Below are 13,421 nucleotides of genomic sequence, written 5' to 3' on the forward strand. Positions count from 1 at the left end.
ATTGTTACAGGTACATAAATGTAGTGATTCAATAGAGTCTAACGACTATTACTGTACTTCACTTAACAATAAAGCTGGCTGGGCACCTTCGGTCCTTATCTGATTTGTGGTCTTTGGGGGCTCTCTTGGGGTTGCTGTGCAGACTAATTGTGTAAGTCAGCACGGCACATATCATGAGCACACATGCAAAGCAGCCTTCTGGTTATCCTCATCAACAGAGCCAGATGCCTGTCAGGACATCACGACAGTAAATCCTAATTTACTACATCAGTGACCGTACTACAATGGGGAATCCCTTGAATGCCTAATCTACAATTGAACTACACTTATAGTTAGGAAGTTTTTCCCAGTACGTAACCTAAATCTCCCTTGTTGCAGAGTTAGGCCCCCCACCCCTTTTTTTGTTGTCCTATCTTCAGTGGACATAGACAGTCACAGATTATAAAAAAAAAAATGAATTACTTCTGCCTACAAATGTAGAACCACAGTCTGCAAACTATTTTGGCAAAAGACAGCTAATTAGCCTTATTAATGGATGTAGGTGTCAATCAATCCCATTCTTCTAAATGTTTTCATATGGTTATAATTATCCCTTTCATCTAGTCAGGATTTCAGCCAAAGCCAGTTTGCTTTCAAGCTAAGGGTTTCTCAGCCAGGTACTGGAAAAGCAGATCTATCAAATGTGAAAATGACCAAAATGGACTATACAATCATAGAATTTTAAAAATTATAAGTTTCATGAATTTAGCTATTTAAATCTGGAATTTAACAGTGTTGTAATTATAGCGGTACTGACCCAAAAAGAAGTTGGGAGATGGGGGATTGCAAGGTTCTTGTAGGGATTGTTGAGGTACTGCTACTCTTACTTCTGTGCTGCCTTCAGAACTGAGCAGGTGGAGAGCAGCAGCTAGAGATCTCTGTCCTCAGCATTTGCCGCTATTCAGTTGCTCAGCTCTGAAGGCAGCAGTGCGGAAATAAATGTGGTGCTATCATGGCCCCCATAAAATAACCTTGCACCCCCTGCAACTCTCTTGTGGATCAATTTGAGAAATACTGGTCTTTTCCTGTAATTTTGTGTAGTAAAGGGTAAAAGCATAAAGACCAGATTTCACAAGGAAAAGACAACAGAAATCCCTCTGGAGTGCCCTGGTCTTGGGGGAGTACAACCTGTATTGCGATTAAGATCTAGACAGGTTATAGAATAGGATATATCATTGGACTGCAAAAATTGTATAGGCAGCAGGCAGTGATACCTGGAACACTCTTCAGCCATATCTGAGATATGATAGGCAGGAGAATGAGCAGAACATGTTGATGCAAAAAATATAATGCCAGGGACAGAAGTAGCCTGTTCCTTCAATTAGTGGTTATGTGGACAACAAATATTTTCACTAGCCCAGGAACTATATGGTGTAATGGCTGAGCACTAAAATCCCCAGAGCATTTTCAAAACTTCACTGGAACCAGCAGCTTCCAAGAATAGACCATGGAAATGGGTCCAACATGTGCACTGAATAAACTATTGAAGCTGTGATATTCATCTAGCTCTGTCTGATCTAACCATGGCAATCTTATGAGTGCAATGGAACAAAATAGCCAAAAGAGATGCATAATTGTTTTAGCTATGATATTTTACATATTCAAATCTATTTTTCCCATTAAGGAGGAAGTCTCTGTTGAAATCTTGAAGTCCTACATTCAGGTAAGCTTTTAAAAATATAAGGTTTCTTTTCTGCTCCACTCTGGTGGGAGGTGGGGGAATAAAAAGACACTTTGAAGTTACCATAGTACATTTTAATGCAATGAATGGAAGCGCTTCAGGAGAGCTAAGAAAAGTATTAATTGATGCATCCTACTGGATGCATAGGAACTGACTTGCACATATCGGAGCTTATCTTAGCAATGTCTATGAGAACCAATTTGACAGATTCCTGCCTGTAAACCAAGATTTCGCAGAATCTTGATAAATCTTGTTTTTTAGAAATTTGTGTTCAGCATTCTGATAGTCGTCATGATGGGGTGTGTGTGTGTGTGTGTGTGTGTGTGTGTGTGTTTCTATATGTAAAAATATAAATAGGGAATATAGCATGGGTTCTGTACAGAAACATATTAATTACAATTTTATTTAATACTTATTTGTATTCTGTAGCGGTTGATAAGTGAGAAACATACAGATCTAATAGCATTTTATGTCAGCCACTTGCCTCAGGAACTGGCTGTTGCTCAGTACGCTGTATTTTTGGAAGATGTCACTGAAACTGAGCAACGTCACCACTGCCTGGAACTAGCAAAGGAAGCAGGTGAGAAGCTGCTGTTAGTCTTATAAAGCCTTTTCTGCCTGCAATGTTACCTTTGAGAAACATTAGTTTCATTATTGCTAATTCCAGCTACACAAATGTTTTTACTATTTTTGGTTACATGACATTTACTTTTTTGTGAACTGTTACATTTTTAATACTGACCTGTTTCAGGAAGATCAGTGTATCTTTAAAACTGTTTTCTGGAACTGGAATTTTCTTTCTATATTAATCTATTAACATGCAGCCACTTCCGAACCGCCAGGCAGGAAATAAATGCCATGTTATCTGTCTCTGAGCTTTGTATCCTTATTTTTGCAATGAGTTGGCCAGGGCTTTCCAGATTCCTACCCATGCTTGAATTAAATATCATGTAGTGGAGACTCTTGTCATACCCATGTAGTGACTTAAGATTTGTCAGAGCTGTTACGCTCACTGTCCTCCTCCCCTCCTTACAGTGCTGCTTTGTGCTCGTCCATTGTGATTGTAAAAGTAACTTAATACCTTTCCCAATAACGAACTTCAACTAAACGGCCAGCTTTGCTTCTTGCCTGAGTGGGTCCCTTCTGTCACATTCAAATTTGACTCTTGTTCTTGGGAAGAGCCTTTACTATGGGGCTGTCTAACCTGTTGGTCAGTGCAGCTTCTGTCCCTTCTGCCTCCCTTTTTGTTTCTTCTAAAACAGTGCATTTAGAAAGCAAGACAATATGGTAATAAGTATATTTTCTGTATATTCATAATTGGAATGGTGTCTGTTTTGTTTAGCATGTTTTATTCATCTTCCAGAGATCACTTAGCTAAGATAACATCTTTTCTCAAACGAGTTACTGATATGAAAGCCCTGCTACAATGTTTCCTTAATCTTTAGACCTTGTTAAGTTGGTTGTTTCCTTTACTCCAGGATTCTGGGAATAGGTGGGTCTTAAAATATATGCCATTGTATCAGTCCTAGTACACAGACTGAAAAGTATACTTAAACTTCAGTTGTTTTACTGTACCTTCCTACTGCTCATGATTTTTTTTCTTTAAAAACTCAAATATTATTCTTGATGATGGTGAGTTTCACATTTCAGAATTATGTGGATCAGCCTTGCAGTGAACACAGTAATATAAGAATGATTAATCCTAAAATAAAATGATCAATAAACTTCCTATAAAAATCCTCTATTTTCCCATCTGATTACATATTGGTACATAATTTTATCTTCAACTTAGGTCTGGATGTTGCAACCATAACAAAATCTGTTGTTGAAAACATCCGCAAGAAAGATACTGGCGAGTTCACTCACCATGACCTTGCACTAGATACTGGCACAACAGAGGTAAATGACTATGTACAGATTCCAGTGTGCAGTATTCAGGAATTAGATTCTCTTTCCGATAGCGTCTGTATTTCTGTTTTCAAGCAAATACAGAAAGCATATTAAAGAGTGACGTTTACCTTGGGAGTTGGGAGGTGGGCAAAAAGGTGAAAAAAGTGAATTCATATTATGGATTTGGTCTTTGTATCTCTTGATCTTTCGTGACTACTGTATATTAGATGTACCTACTCTTCAGACAGTAAATAGTAAGTGGAGATGAAGTTGCTAACATACTTCTGGCAAGGATGTGAATGTGGTGAAGAACAGGATGATGTAACTAACTTATACATTTGGAAAACTAAATCTTCACCCTTGTGCATTTATTCTGTCCGTCTTCTCCATCTCATGAACAAGTTTTTGATCTGACCAACACTTTAGCACATGACTGACTGGCATAGCTAAATTAAGGTGAAAAATGAAAACTTGGGTTATGCTCTTAGGTTCCTTGTTCACATCACTCAACAGCAGCTAAACAGTACTTTGGTGATCATGATATTGTAGTTAACCCTGAACATTATTTCCCGAAGTATGGTATGTGAAGCAACTGGCCAAGTAAAGCTGGAGACACCATTTTGCAAATATGTAGTAGTTCAATCTGTCCAGCAACCTGTTAACTTTTTAAAGTAGAGGACAAGGTTTTGAAGAACAAATCAGCAGCTTGTCCAGTGGATAGTAATTATCTGAAGTTTTGACTGGAATACATTTTGATAGAACTAGGCTACCAAAGTATTTTTCTCAAATTTTTGGTAGTAAAACTGTGGCTAAAGCAGTCTACCATAAATGTCCTAGAATGCTGTGTGGAGACATCTCGGTAGGACACTAATTACATACACTGGGTTCTGGCCATTAAATATGTATGTAACATTTTGCTGTTTCCCTGAAAAAGATCTTAAGACTAATAAATGTGCTTTTACAGGAAGATCGCTTGAAGATTGATGTGATTGACTGGCTGGTATTTGATCCTGCACAGAGGGCTGAAGCACTTAAGCAAAGCAATGCTATAATGAGGAAGTTCTTGGGTACTATCACTTTACAGATTGTATTTCTTACCATGAACAGCATACTTAAATCTGTATCATTGACAATCTTGGCAATCTAAAAACATTAGATTTGGGCTAAAATCATATATTTCATTAATGAGCATGACTAAACCAGTGAAGAGTGCCAAGTATTCTCCATTTTGAAGTTATAACAAAATTGTATCATAACAAGTTTCACCAGCATTAACCAATTTTGTAATAATATTGTAAGTACTGAAACTTTAAATCACTTTGTCACAGCGTCCAAGAAACATGAAGCAGCAAAAGATGTGTTTGTGAAGATTCCACAAGATTCCATAGCAGAAATATATAATCAGTGGGAGGAACAAGGAATGGATAGTTCACTTCCAGCTGAAGATGACAATGCTATAAGAGAACATTTATGTATCAGAGCATACCTGGTAAGAATCAAATGCATTAAATGTTGACTACTTGAAATCACTTGTAACTCATTTTTGTGTCTTGCATTAGGATTGGAAATGGCTTTAGAGATGCTTATTTGAGGAAAATACCCTATCCTGTTGTGTGCACTGTAGTTGAAATGGTACATAGTGGTGGTATGTTTGCTTTGAACCATTGACAAATGTTGATTCTGGAGTACCTTTCGAGAAGCAAGACAAGCCAATTTTTTCTATTATAAAAGCATAACTAGATCAATGTAACTGAACAATTCAAAGATAAAAGTCTGAGTAGCAGTCTTTAATAACACATGGGTTTTTTTTCAATGCAATTTAGGAAGCCCATGAAACATTCAATGAGTGGTTTAAACACATGAACTCCGCTCCACAGAAGCCTACTTTGCTGCCACAAGCAAGCTTCACTGAGAAAGTGGCCCATGAACATAAAGAGAAGAAGTATGAGGTATACAGAATGCATAGATGTTAGTCTCAAAGTTTGTTGAGAAAGTATTTTGAAATGAGAAATTACCACACAAATGCTCTACATTCTAATAGTCCCTGTTTTGGAGGGACAGTCCACTTTTAAGACAATAGAAATGTACTAGTTCATAATCTATTTTGTGAATTATTGAATTTTGACTACTGAAAATAAATTTTTTAAAAATAGCAAGGCTACTGCTTTACAAAGTGCTCAAATATTTTATAACTGTTTTAATCTTTATTAGGAAGAACTATAAATATACTAGTAAATACTCTGTTGTATAATTTTGTAAAAATATTCAGTCTTAGTAATATGAGGACATTCTGCTAATCGATCTTCACTGGGAAGTGAAAGAATATGCTGTTTTGTTTGGTGATCTATTGTATTTTACTGCCCTCTTATAAAAGATGTTGCAAGCTTTATTCTCACCAAAAGATCCTCCTTATAGACTTCAGATGTTGGCAGGTACTAAACATATTGTAGGTAGTTTCATTGAAAAATTAAATCTTGTTCTAGAGATACTGTAAAATAAGTTGTCATAATATAGGTTTAAACTCTGTGGTCTGGCAACATCTGTGATCCAGCAGGCCGGTAGCCTTGGAGGCTGGGTGTGAAGCCTGGTCACCAAAACCAGGAGCACAGCTGCTATGGGCCAGTGGCTTGGAAGGAAGGGAGAACCCTGATCTTCCTTGGTCTGGCAAATTCCCTTGTTTAGAACTGGTCAGGTCCCAAAGGTGATGAACCAGAGATGTCCAACCTGTATTATCATCTTCCTTTAATGGCTACATCTGCTTTGAAACTATCTGTTTAACTCTATGTAGGTAAATAAGTGTGTATGACAATATCTGTTAATAGCTGGCATTTCAGCCAGCAACTAAAATTTAAGATTATTTTTTTATTTAGAATTAGATTTTAAAATATCAGTTCTGTTAAAATAGGACTTATACATTCTGTTTACTCTGTTTTTCTCCTTTAGATGGATTATGGTATTTGGAAAGGTCTCTTGGATGCTGTAACAGCTGATGTGAAAGAGAAAATGTACAATGTCTTGCTATTTGTTGATGGAGGATGGATGGTTGATGTCAGAGAGGTAAAATGCACTTTTGTACCCTGGAATAGGCCTCCAAAAAGCTGTTTCTACCCAACAATAGGGGAGTTCCTAGTTCTACTTTTCTTTGATGATCCGTTACAGTTCACTCTGGTGATTTGACTGTCACCATGAATGGATTTTTCCCATGGGTGAGATTATATGAGAATTGCCGTACCCAATCAAACCAGCGGTGATCTGTCAGAGATAGGACTCTAGTATAGTTTAGTGCCAGATGAGAAGATATAAAAAACCATGTAAGACTAGTGTCTGACTTCTGCTTGGCTTGAGATCAGAATATGAATTTGCAGGACAAATCTGCCTGAAACGTTTACACAGTGCATTTAGTATGGTTGGAAAATGTGAACTGCTGTAACTGGACACAGGCAAAATGGTTGCCAACTGCTTTAGTCCACAATCTGACCACACATGGGGGGGGGGGGGGAATACCCTGATTATTAAAACTAATTTCCTTTTCGTTTTCTTCAAAACTCGTAAATGTTACAGCTGCTTCCAGTCTATTTAGCTGCATGATCTTTTCCCTCTGACTGTTAGGGTACGTCTAGACTACATGCCTCTGTCGCCAGAGTCATGTAGATTAGGCTACCAGACATAGGGAAATGAAGCAGCGATTTAAATAATCGCCGCTTCATTTAAATTTACATGGCTGCCGCGCTGAGCCGACAAACAGCTGATCAGCTGTTTGTCGGCTCAGCGTGATAGTCTGGACGCGTGGGTGTCGACATCAAAGGTATTTGTCGACCACCCAGATAAACCTCCTGGGATGAGGTTTATCTGGGTGGTCGACAAATACCTTTGATGTCGACACCCACGCGTCCAAACTATCGCGCTGAGCCGACAAACAGCTGATCAGCTGTTTGTCGGCTCAGCGCGGCAGCCATGTAAATTTAAATGAAGCGGCGATTATTTAAATCGCCGCTTCATTTCCCTATGTCTGGTAGCCTAATCTACATGCCTCTGGCGACAGAGGCATGTAGTCTAGACGTACCCTTAGAATTGAGCTGAAGTACTGTTATTTTGTGGACAATATAATAAAACCTAGTAAAGGAATATTCTTGCAACTAATACATGCTTTTCTATTATAAGGATGCTGAAGATGACCCTGAACGAACACATCAGATGATCTTGCTGCGAAAACTGTGCCTACCTATGATTTGCTTTCTCCTTCATACAGTTTTACACAGCACCAGACAGTACCAGGAGTGCCTGAGACTAGCTGATGTGGTTGCTTCAGAGCGACACAAACTCTACGTGGTGAGTGACTGAGCTAGACTTCAAAATCATTAGATTAAAAATGCAAATCAATAAAAGAAATGAACAATTAAGTTTAAAATTACAGTGTTTGTAAATGAAGTCAAGAAGTTAGTTAGAAAAGCAAACACTGGGTCGCCTGTTTAATCCTGTTAGTTGCAGCAGCAAAGGATTTCCTGACCGTTATACTTTTATGCTGATTTGAGATTAGTATTTAACTTCAGTTTTTTGGTATGTTTCCTTTCAAAATTGATAAAGGCCAGGCAAATCACACTAAGAAATTCTATATATGAATATTTCTTTCTTCTGAATGGTTTCATTGTGGTTTTGGTATTTATTGATTGATTGATTGATTGATTGATTGCCCTGTCATTACATTTCATTGCTGGTACTACAGATCTTGCTGATACAGTCTACCAGAGCTTTTAAAACTATATTTTCTTTGTTTTGAGTCCTTACGACTCGGAAAATAAATTTCTCTCCAGCACAAGTGGTATTAACTTTGAAGCCTGTGTTAGTATTGCCTATTTTTCTAATGAGAACATCAAGCTGTTCTAGGTTAGTGGGTGGGTTTTGAGGTTGGTTGGTTGGTTGTGTGCTGTCAGTCTCTTTCAATCTAACTCCAGATCATGGAGTTCTTTATTCTAACCTATTTGTAGATCAAGTGTCGAGTAGCGTACTAAACCACTGTTTATTTGCAAATCTGTCTCATCTGTAAAGAGGACATGATTTCTTGTATATATCTTTCACTTTCAGGTGTTTTCTAAAGAAGAACTCAGAAAGCTCTTACTGAAGCTGAGGGAGTCTTCTCTAATGCTTTTGGACCAGGGTCTTGATCCTCTGGGTTATGAAATTCAATCGTAGCTCCACCATTCTAGGTATTGATAGGAACTTTTGAATGGCATTATGAAAGAGAAGTCATAAATCCTGTTCTGTTTGAAAAGTACATAAATGTTGGTTTGTAATATCTTTTTGTAGAATTAAACTCAGATTTAATATTTGTATTTAAAAATGCTGACTAAACACTTGATGTAAACTGATATACAGTCTTTCCTTAATGTTTTTTCCAATAAAATTATTTTGCAAGTAGAAAGCCTGTTTGTTGATTCCAGCCTAAAAATGTACATTAGGGCCCCAATCCTGTCCCAGGTATGTGAACAGACTCCTGCACTTGCTTAATCAGGCAAATTCCACAAGAGCCACTTGCAGACTGGAACAGTCCACCACCAGCAGATTAATGTTCAGAAGCCACAATCCCTCCATTGAGGAAAAAGGCCATGCTGGTTATAAAACTGACGTAGTTTAGAAAGGACGTGAAACCCCAGCTATAAACATAGTACATGTATAAAACAAATGGAATAATGAAGAAATTGATGGTAATGGATATAAATCAAAAGCCAGGAATTGTAGAAAATCGATAGAGAAGCAAAGGAGCACAAGGAGAAATCTATGTCCAGCAGAACTAAGGACAGCAAGGTATTTAAAAAACTCCTTAGAAACAAAAAGTACAGGCAGTCCCCGAGTTACGCGGATCTGACTTACGTCGGATCCGCAGTTACGAACGGGGATTTTCTCGCCCCGGAGGACTGGAGCGGCGGGACGCCTGGTCCCGCCGCCCGCCTCCTCTGAGGTGAGAAAAGCTGCTCCCCGTCTCCCTGGTCTGCTGGGGGAGCCAGCAGACCAGGGAGACAGGGAGCAAAGCAGCGGAGGACCCGGGCCGGACCTGCGGCGCTGATCTGGAAGCGCTGCGGTCCGGCCCGGGTCCTCTGCCGCTTTGCTCCGTGTCTCCCTGGTCTGCTGGGGGGGGACGCAGCTAGAGCCGCCTCTTCCCCCCCCCCCCCCCAAGCACACCAGGGAGACATGGAGCAAAGCCCGGGCCTGTGGTAGAGCAGGTGGGGCGCTGCCGGTTGGTCCCGCAGCACCGCTCCTTGGTGCTACTGGATCAACCCGGCAGCACCCCAGCTGCTCTGCCCCAGGAGTCCTGATTCAGCCGCTGCTGATCAGTTTCAGCAGCGGCTGAATCAGGACGCCTGGGGCAGAGCAGCTGGGGTGCTGCTGGGTTGGTCCAGTAGCGCCGAGGAGCGGCCACGCTACTGGACTAACCCAGCAGCACCCGAGCTGCTCTGCCCCAGGCATCCCCAAGTCAGCTGCTGCTGAAACTGACCAGCGGCTGACTACAGGAAGCCCGAGGCAGAGTTGCTCTGCCCCGGGCTTCCTGGAATCAGCTGCTGATCAGTTTCAGCAGCAGCTGACTTGGGGACGCCTGGGGTTCTTAAGTTGAATCTGTATGTAAGTCGGAACTGGTGTCCAGATTCAGCTGCTGTTGAAACATCAGTTTCAGCAGCGGCTGAATCTGGATGCCAGTTCCGACTTACATACAGATTCAACTTAAGAACAAACCTACAGTCCCTATCTTGTACGTAACCCGGGGACTGCCTGTATCTCAACTAATGGTACTTGTCCATTATTAGACAGAAAAGGTAGAATTATCAGTAATGATGTAGAATGGGCAGAAGTATTCAATAAATATTTCTGTTCTGCATTTGGGGATAAGATAGCTCATCATATGGTCATAACTTTCTGTTCCACTAGTCTCTGGAGAATATTAAACTGTCAAGTTAAACATTATTAAATCAGCAGGTCCAGATAAATTACCTCGAAGAGTTTTAAAAGGAGTTGGTTGAGGAGCCTGCAGACTATTCATGTTGATTTTTCAGTAAGGGTATGTCTACACTGCACACTTATTTTGAAATAAGCTATTCCAGAAGAAATACTCCAAAAGAGCTTATTTCGAAGTAACATAGCTACACTACAGGGAGGCCTCAAAATTAGTCCAACGCTGGCTTTCCTAATGTGGATGTGCTACCTCGATTTAGAGCCCCAGGAGGCACTGGGGAGTAATTTGTCTGAATGGCCCCAGGGAGGCGCTATTTTGAAATAGCAGTAGTGGAGCTTCCATACTACTGCTATTTCAGAATAGGTGGTGTTCCTCATGTAATGAGGTTTACAGATGTTACATTCAAAACAGAAGGCTTATTGTATTTCAAAATAACAGTTGCTGTGTAGATGCACCCTAAGGCTACGTCTACACTAGCCCCTTTTCCGAAAGGGGCATGCTAATTTTACAGGTCGTAATAGGGAAATCCGCGGGGGATTTAAATATCCCGCGCGGCATTTAAATAAAAATGTCCGCCGCTTTTTTCCGGCTTTTAGAAAAGCCGGAAAAGAGCGTCTACACTGGCCCCGATCCTCCGGAAAAAAGCCCTTTGAAGTAGGAATAAGAGATCTCCAGAAAAGGGCTTTTTTCCGGAGGATCGGGGCCAGTGTAGATGCTCTTTTCCGGCTTTTCTAAAAGCTGGAAAAAAGCGGCGGACATTTTTATTTAAATGCTGCGGGGATATTTAAATCCCCCGCTGATTTCCCTATTACGACCTGTAAAATTAGCATGCCCCTTTCGGAAAAGGGGCCAGTGTAGACGTAGCCCAAGTGTTGGCACTGGGGAAGTTCCCAAAGACTAGAAGAAAGCTAATGATCTGCCATTTTTAATATAGGGAAAATGGGATGACCCAGGTAATAATAGGCATGTCAGCCTGATGTCAATTCTGGGCGAGATAATCGAGTGGAAAATAGAGGATTCAAGAAAGGATTAAAGAAGAGTAATGTAATTAATGCATATTCAGATGAGTTTATGGAGAACAGATCCTGCCAACTAACTTGATATCTTTCTTCAAAGAGATTACATGTTTGGTTGATAAAAGTAATACCACTGATGTAGTATACTTATATTTGTATAAGGCATTTGACTTGGTACCACATGAGAGTTTCATTTAGAAAAACGTAGAACAATAACATTAATGTGGCACCATTTAAACAGATTAAAAACTGTAATGTAATTGTAAATGGGGAGTTTTCATCAAACAGATGTATTTCCAGTTGGGTCTTTCAGGGATTGGTCCTTGGCCCTATGCTATTTAATGGGTTTTTTTAATCGATGAGCTGGAAGAAAATACGAAATACTCAATGAAAGTTTGCACATGATATACAGCAGAGAGTAGTAAATAATGAAGTCAGTGGTTCAGAGTAATCTGTACTGCTTGGTAAACTGGGTGCAGACAAATAATATGCATTTTAATAGGGCTAAATGAATATATCTAGTAGCAGAGAATGCAGGTCAGCTGGATTGTGAATTCTATGTTGGGAAACAGTGACTGAAAAAATATTGTGGGTTGATGTAGATAATCAGCTGAATGTGAGCTGTGAGTGATACTACAAGTTGGACCTCTCTGATCCAGCACCTTCAGGACCTGACTGGTTCTGAAAGAGGGAAGATCCCCGCTAACAGACCCCCAGTCCGCCGCCTCTCCTTGCTGCCAGCCCTAACCATCCCCACTTCTGGGCTGTCAGGCTGGCCCCAGCCCCACTGCCAGATGTGGGAGTCCTGATTTTTAGAGGTACAACTTGTATAACTAAAACGGCTAATGTAATCCTTGGATGCTTAAAGGGGACTTGTGAGCAAGTGATTTCCTTTAGCTTTCTATTTACAATGCATTCACTGCTGGAATACTGCTTCAGTTCAGGTGCCCACAATTTAGGAGGAACATTGATACATTGGAGAGGGTTCAGGGAAGAGCTATGACAAGGGTTAAAGGATTAGAACGTATGCCTTAAAGGAACAGAGTGTAGGCCTGAAGTATCTCCATGGGGAGCAAATAGTTGTTAGACTCTGCAATCCAAAAGAATGGTATAGAACATAACCCAACAGCTAGAAAGTCAAAGATAGATTCATTCAGATGGAAACGAATGAGGCAGGGAGCTGCTTTGGCAGGGGCTGGAAGCCAGCAGCAGCTAGGCTCTGAGCCATAGAGACGGCCTCAGTGTGGGGTTGAGGACGGGAGCACACAGGGCAGAGGGCTGCTCAAGGTAGGCTAAAGCAAACCTAAAATGTAACTGACTTGGATTTTATATCCTGGATTTTATCCCATCTTGCCAGGGCCAGGCCCCCACTAATCTAGGCCCTACAGGGCCCTCCACGGCATGGGGTCTGGGGCAGTTGGACAAACCATTCATAGGACAGGATGGCTCTGCCTGCCAGTTGCTCGCCCCTTGACCCTCCCTCTCACAGCATTTATGGGGGTATGTGACCCTCTTTGGGGCCTTCCATGTTGCCTCTGACTGCATCCAAGAGTGCTAACAACCTGATGGATGTGCCTGCCTCTCTCCTCACAGCACACACCACCCCAGTGTAGGCTTCTTTAGCAGCATCCTACTCAGGAAATAAGCAGAGCAGTGACATGGTCCTGCATACACAGTTTTGCTGTGCATTATGTAATTACCCAGCAGGCCAGAGGTGATGCAGCCTGTGGTATAGCAGTGCTGCAGTCAATGGATATATCTGTACTTTGATCCTGAAAGTTAGGCTTGGGAATCACCTGTTTGGAAATGACCTGAACAAGCATTTGGAGCAGAAAAAATGGTTATTTACCTT

The 13,421-nt window shown here is 40.7% G+C and overlaps 1 protein-coding gene across 6 annotated transcripts in view; it reads left to right on the top strand.

The window, feature by feature from the left end:
• Positions 1 to 9,029, top strand: part of NUP107 (nucleoporin 107) — a 52,311-nt gene extending 43,282 nt beyond the window's left edge. For all 6 annotated transcript variants that reach the window (XM_075931457.1, XM_075931463.1, XM_006121584.4 and 3 more), the window contains 9 exons: positions 1,664 to 1,702; positions 2,150 to 2,300; positions 3,513 to 3,619; positions 4,575 to 4,677; positions 4,939 to 5,099; positions 5,434 to 5,559; positions 6,554 to 6,667; positions 7,772 to 7,939; positions 8,693 to 9,029. In XM_075931457.1, coding sequence (XP_075787572.1) covers positions 1,664 to 1,702; positions 2,150 to 2,300; positions 3,513 to 3,619; positions 4,575 to 4,677; positions 4,939 to 5,099; positions 5,434 to 5,559; positions 6,554 to 6,667; positions 7,772 to 7,939; positions 8,693 to 8,800 — 1,077 coding nt within the window. In that variant the 3' untranslated portion in view covers positions 8,801 to 9,029. The remainder of the gene's footprint in view (positions 1 to 1,663; positions 1,703 to 2,149; positions 2,301 to 3,512; positions 3,620 to 4,574; positions 4,678 to 4,938; positions 5,100 to 5,433; positions 5,560 to 6,553; positions 6,668 to 7,771; positions 7,940 to 8,692) is intronic.
• Positions 9,030 to 13,421: the final 4,392 nt, after the last annotated feature.

The sequence above is a fragment of the Pelodiscus sinensis genome, chromosome 1 (genome assembly GCF_049634645.1).
Source record: "Pelodiscus sinensis isolate JC-2024 chromosome 1, ASM4963464v1, whole genome shotgun sequence".
Taxonomy (NCBI): Eukaryota; Metazoa; Chordata; order Testudines; family Trionychidae; genus Pelodiscus; species Pelodiscus sinensis.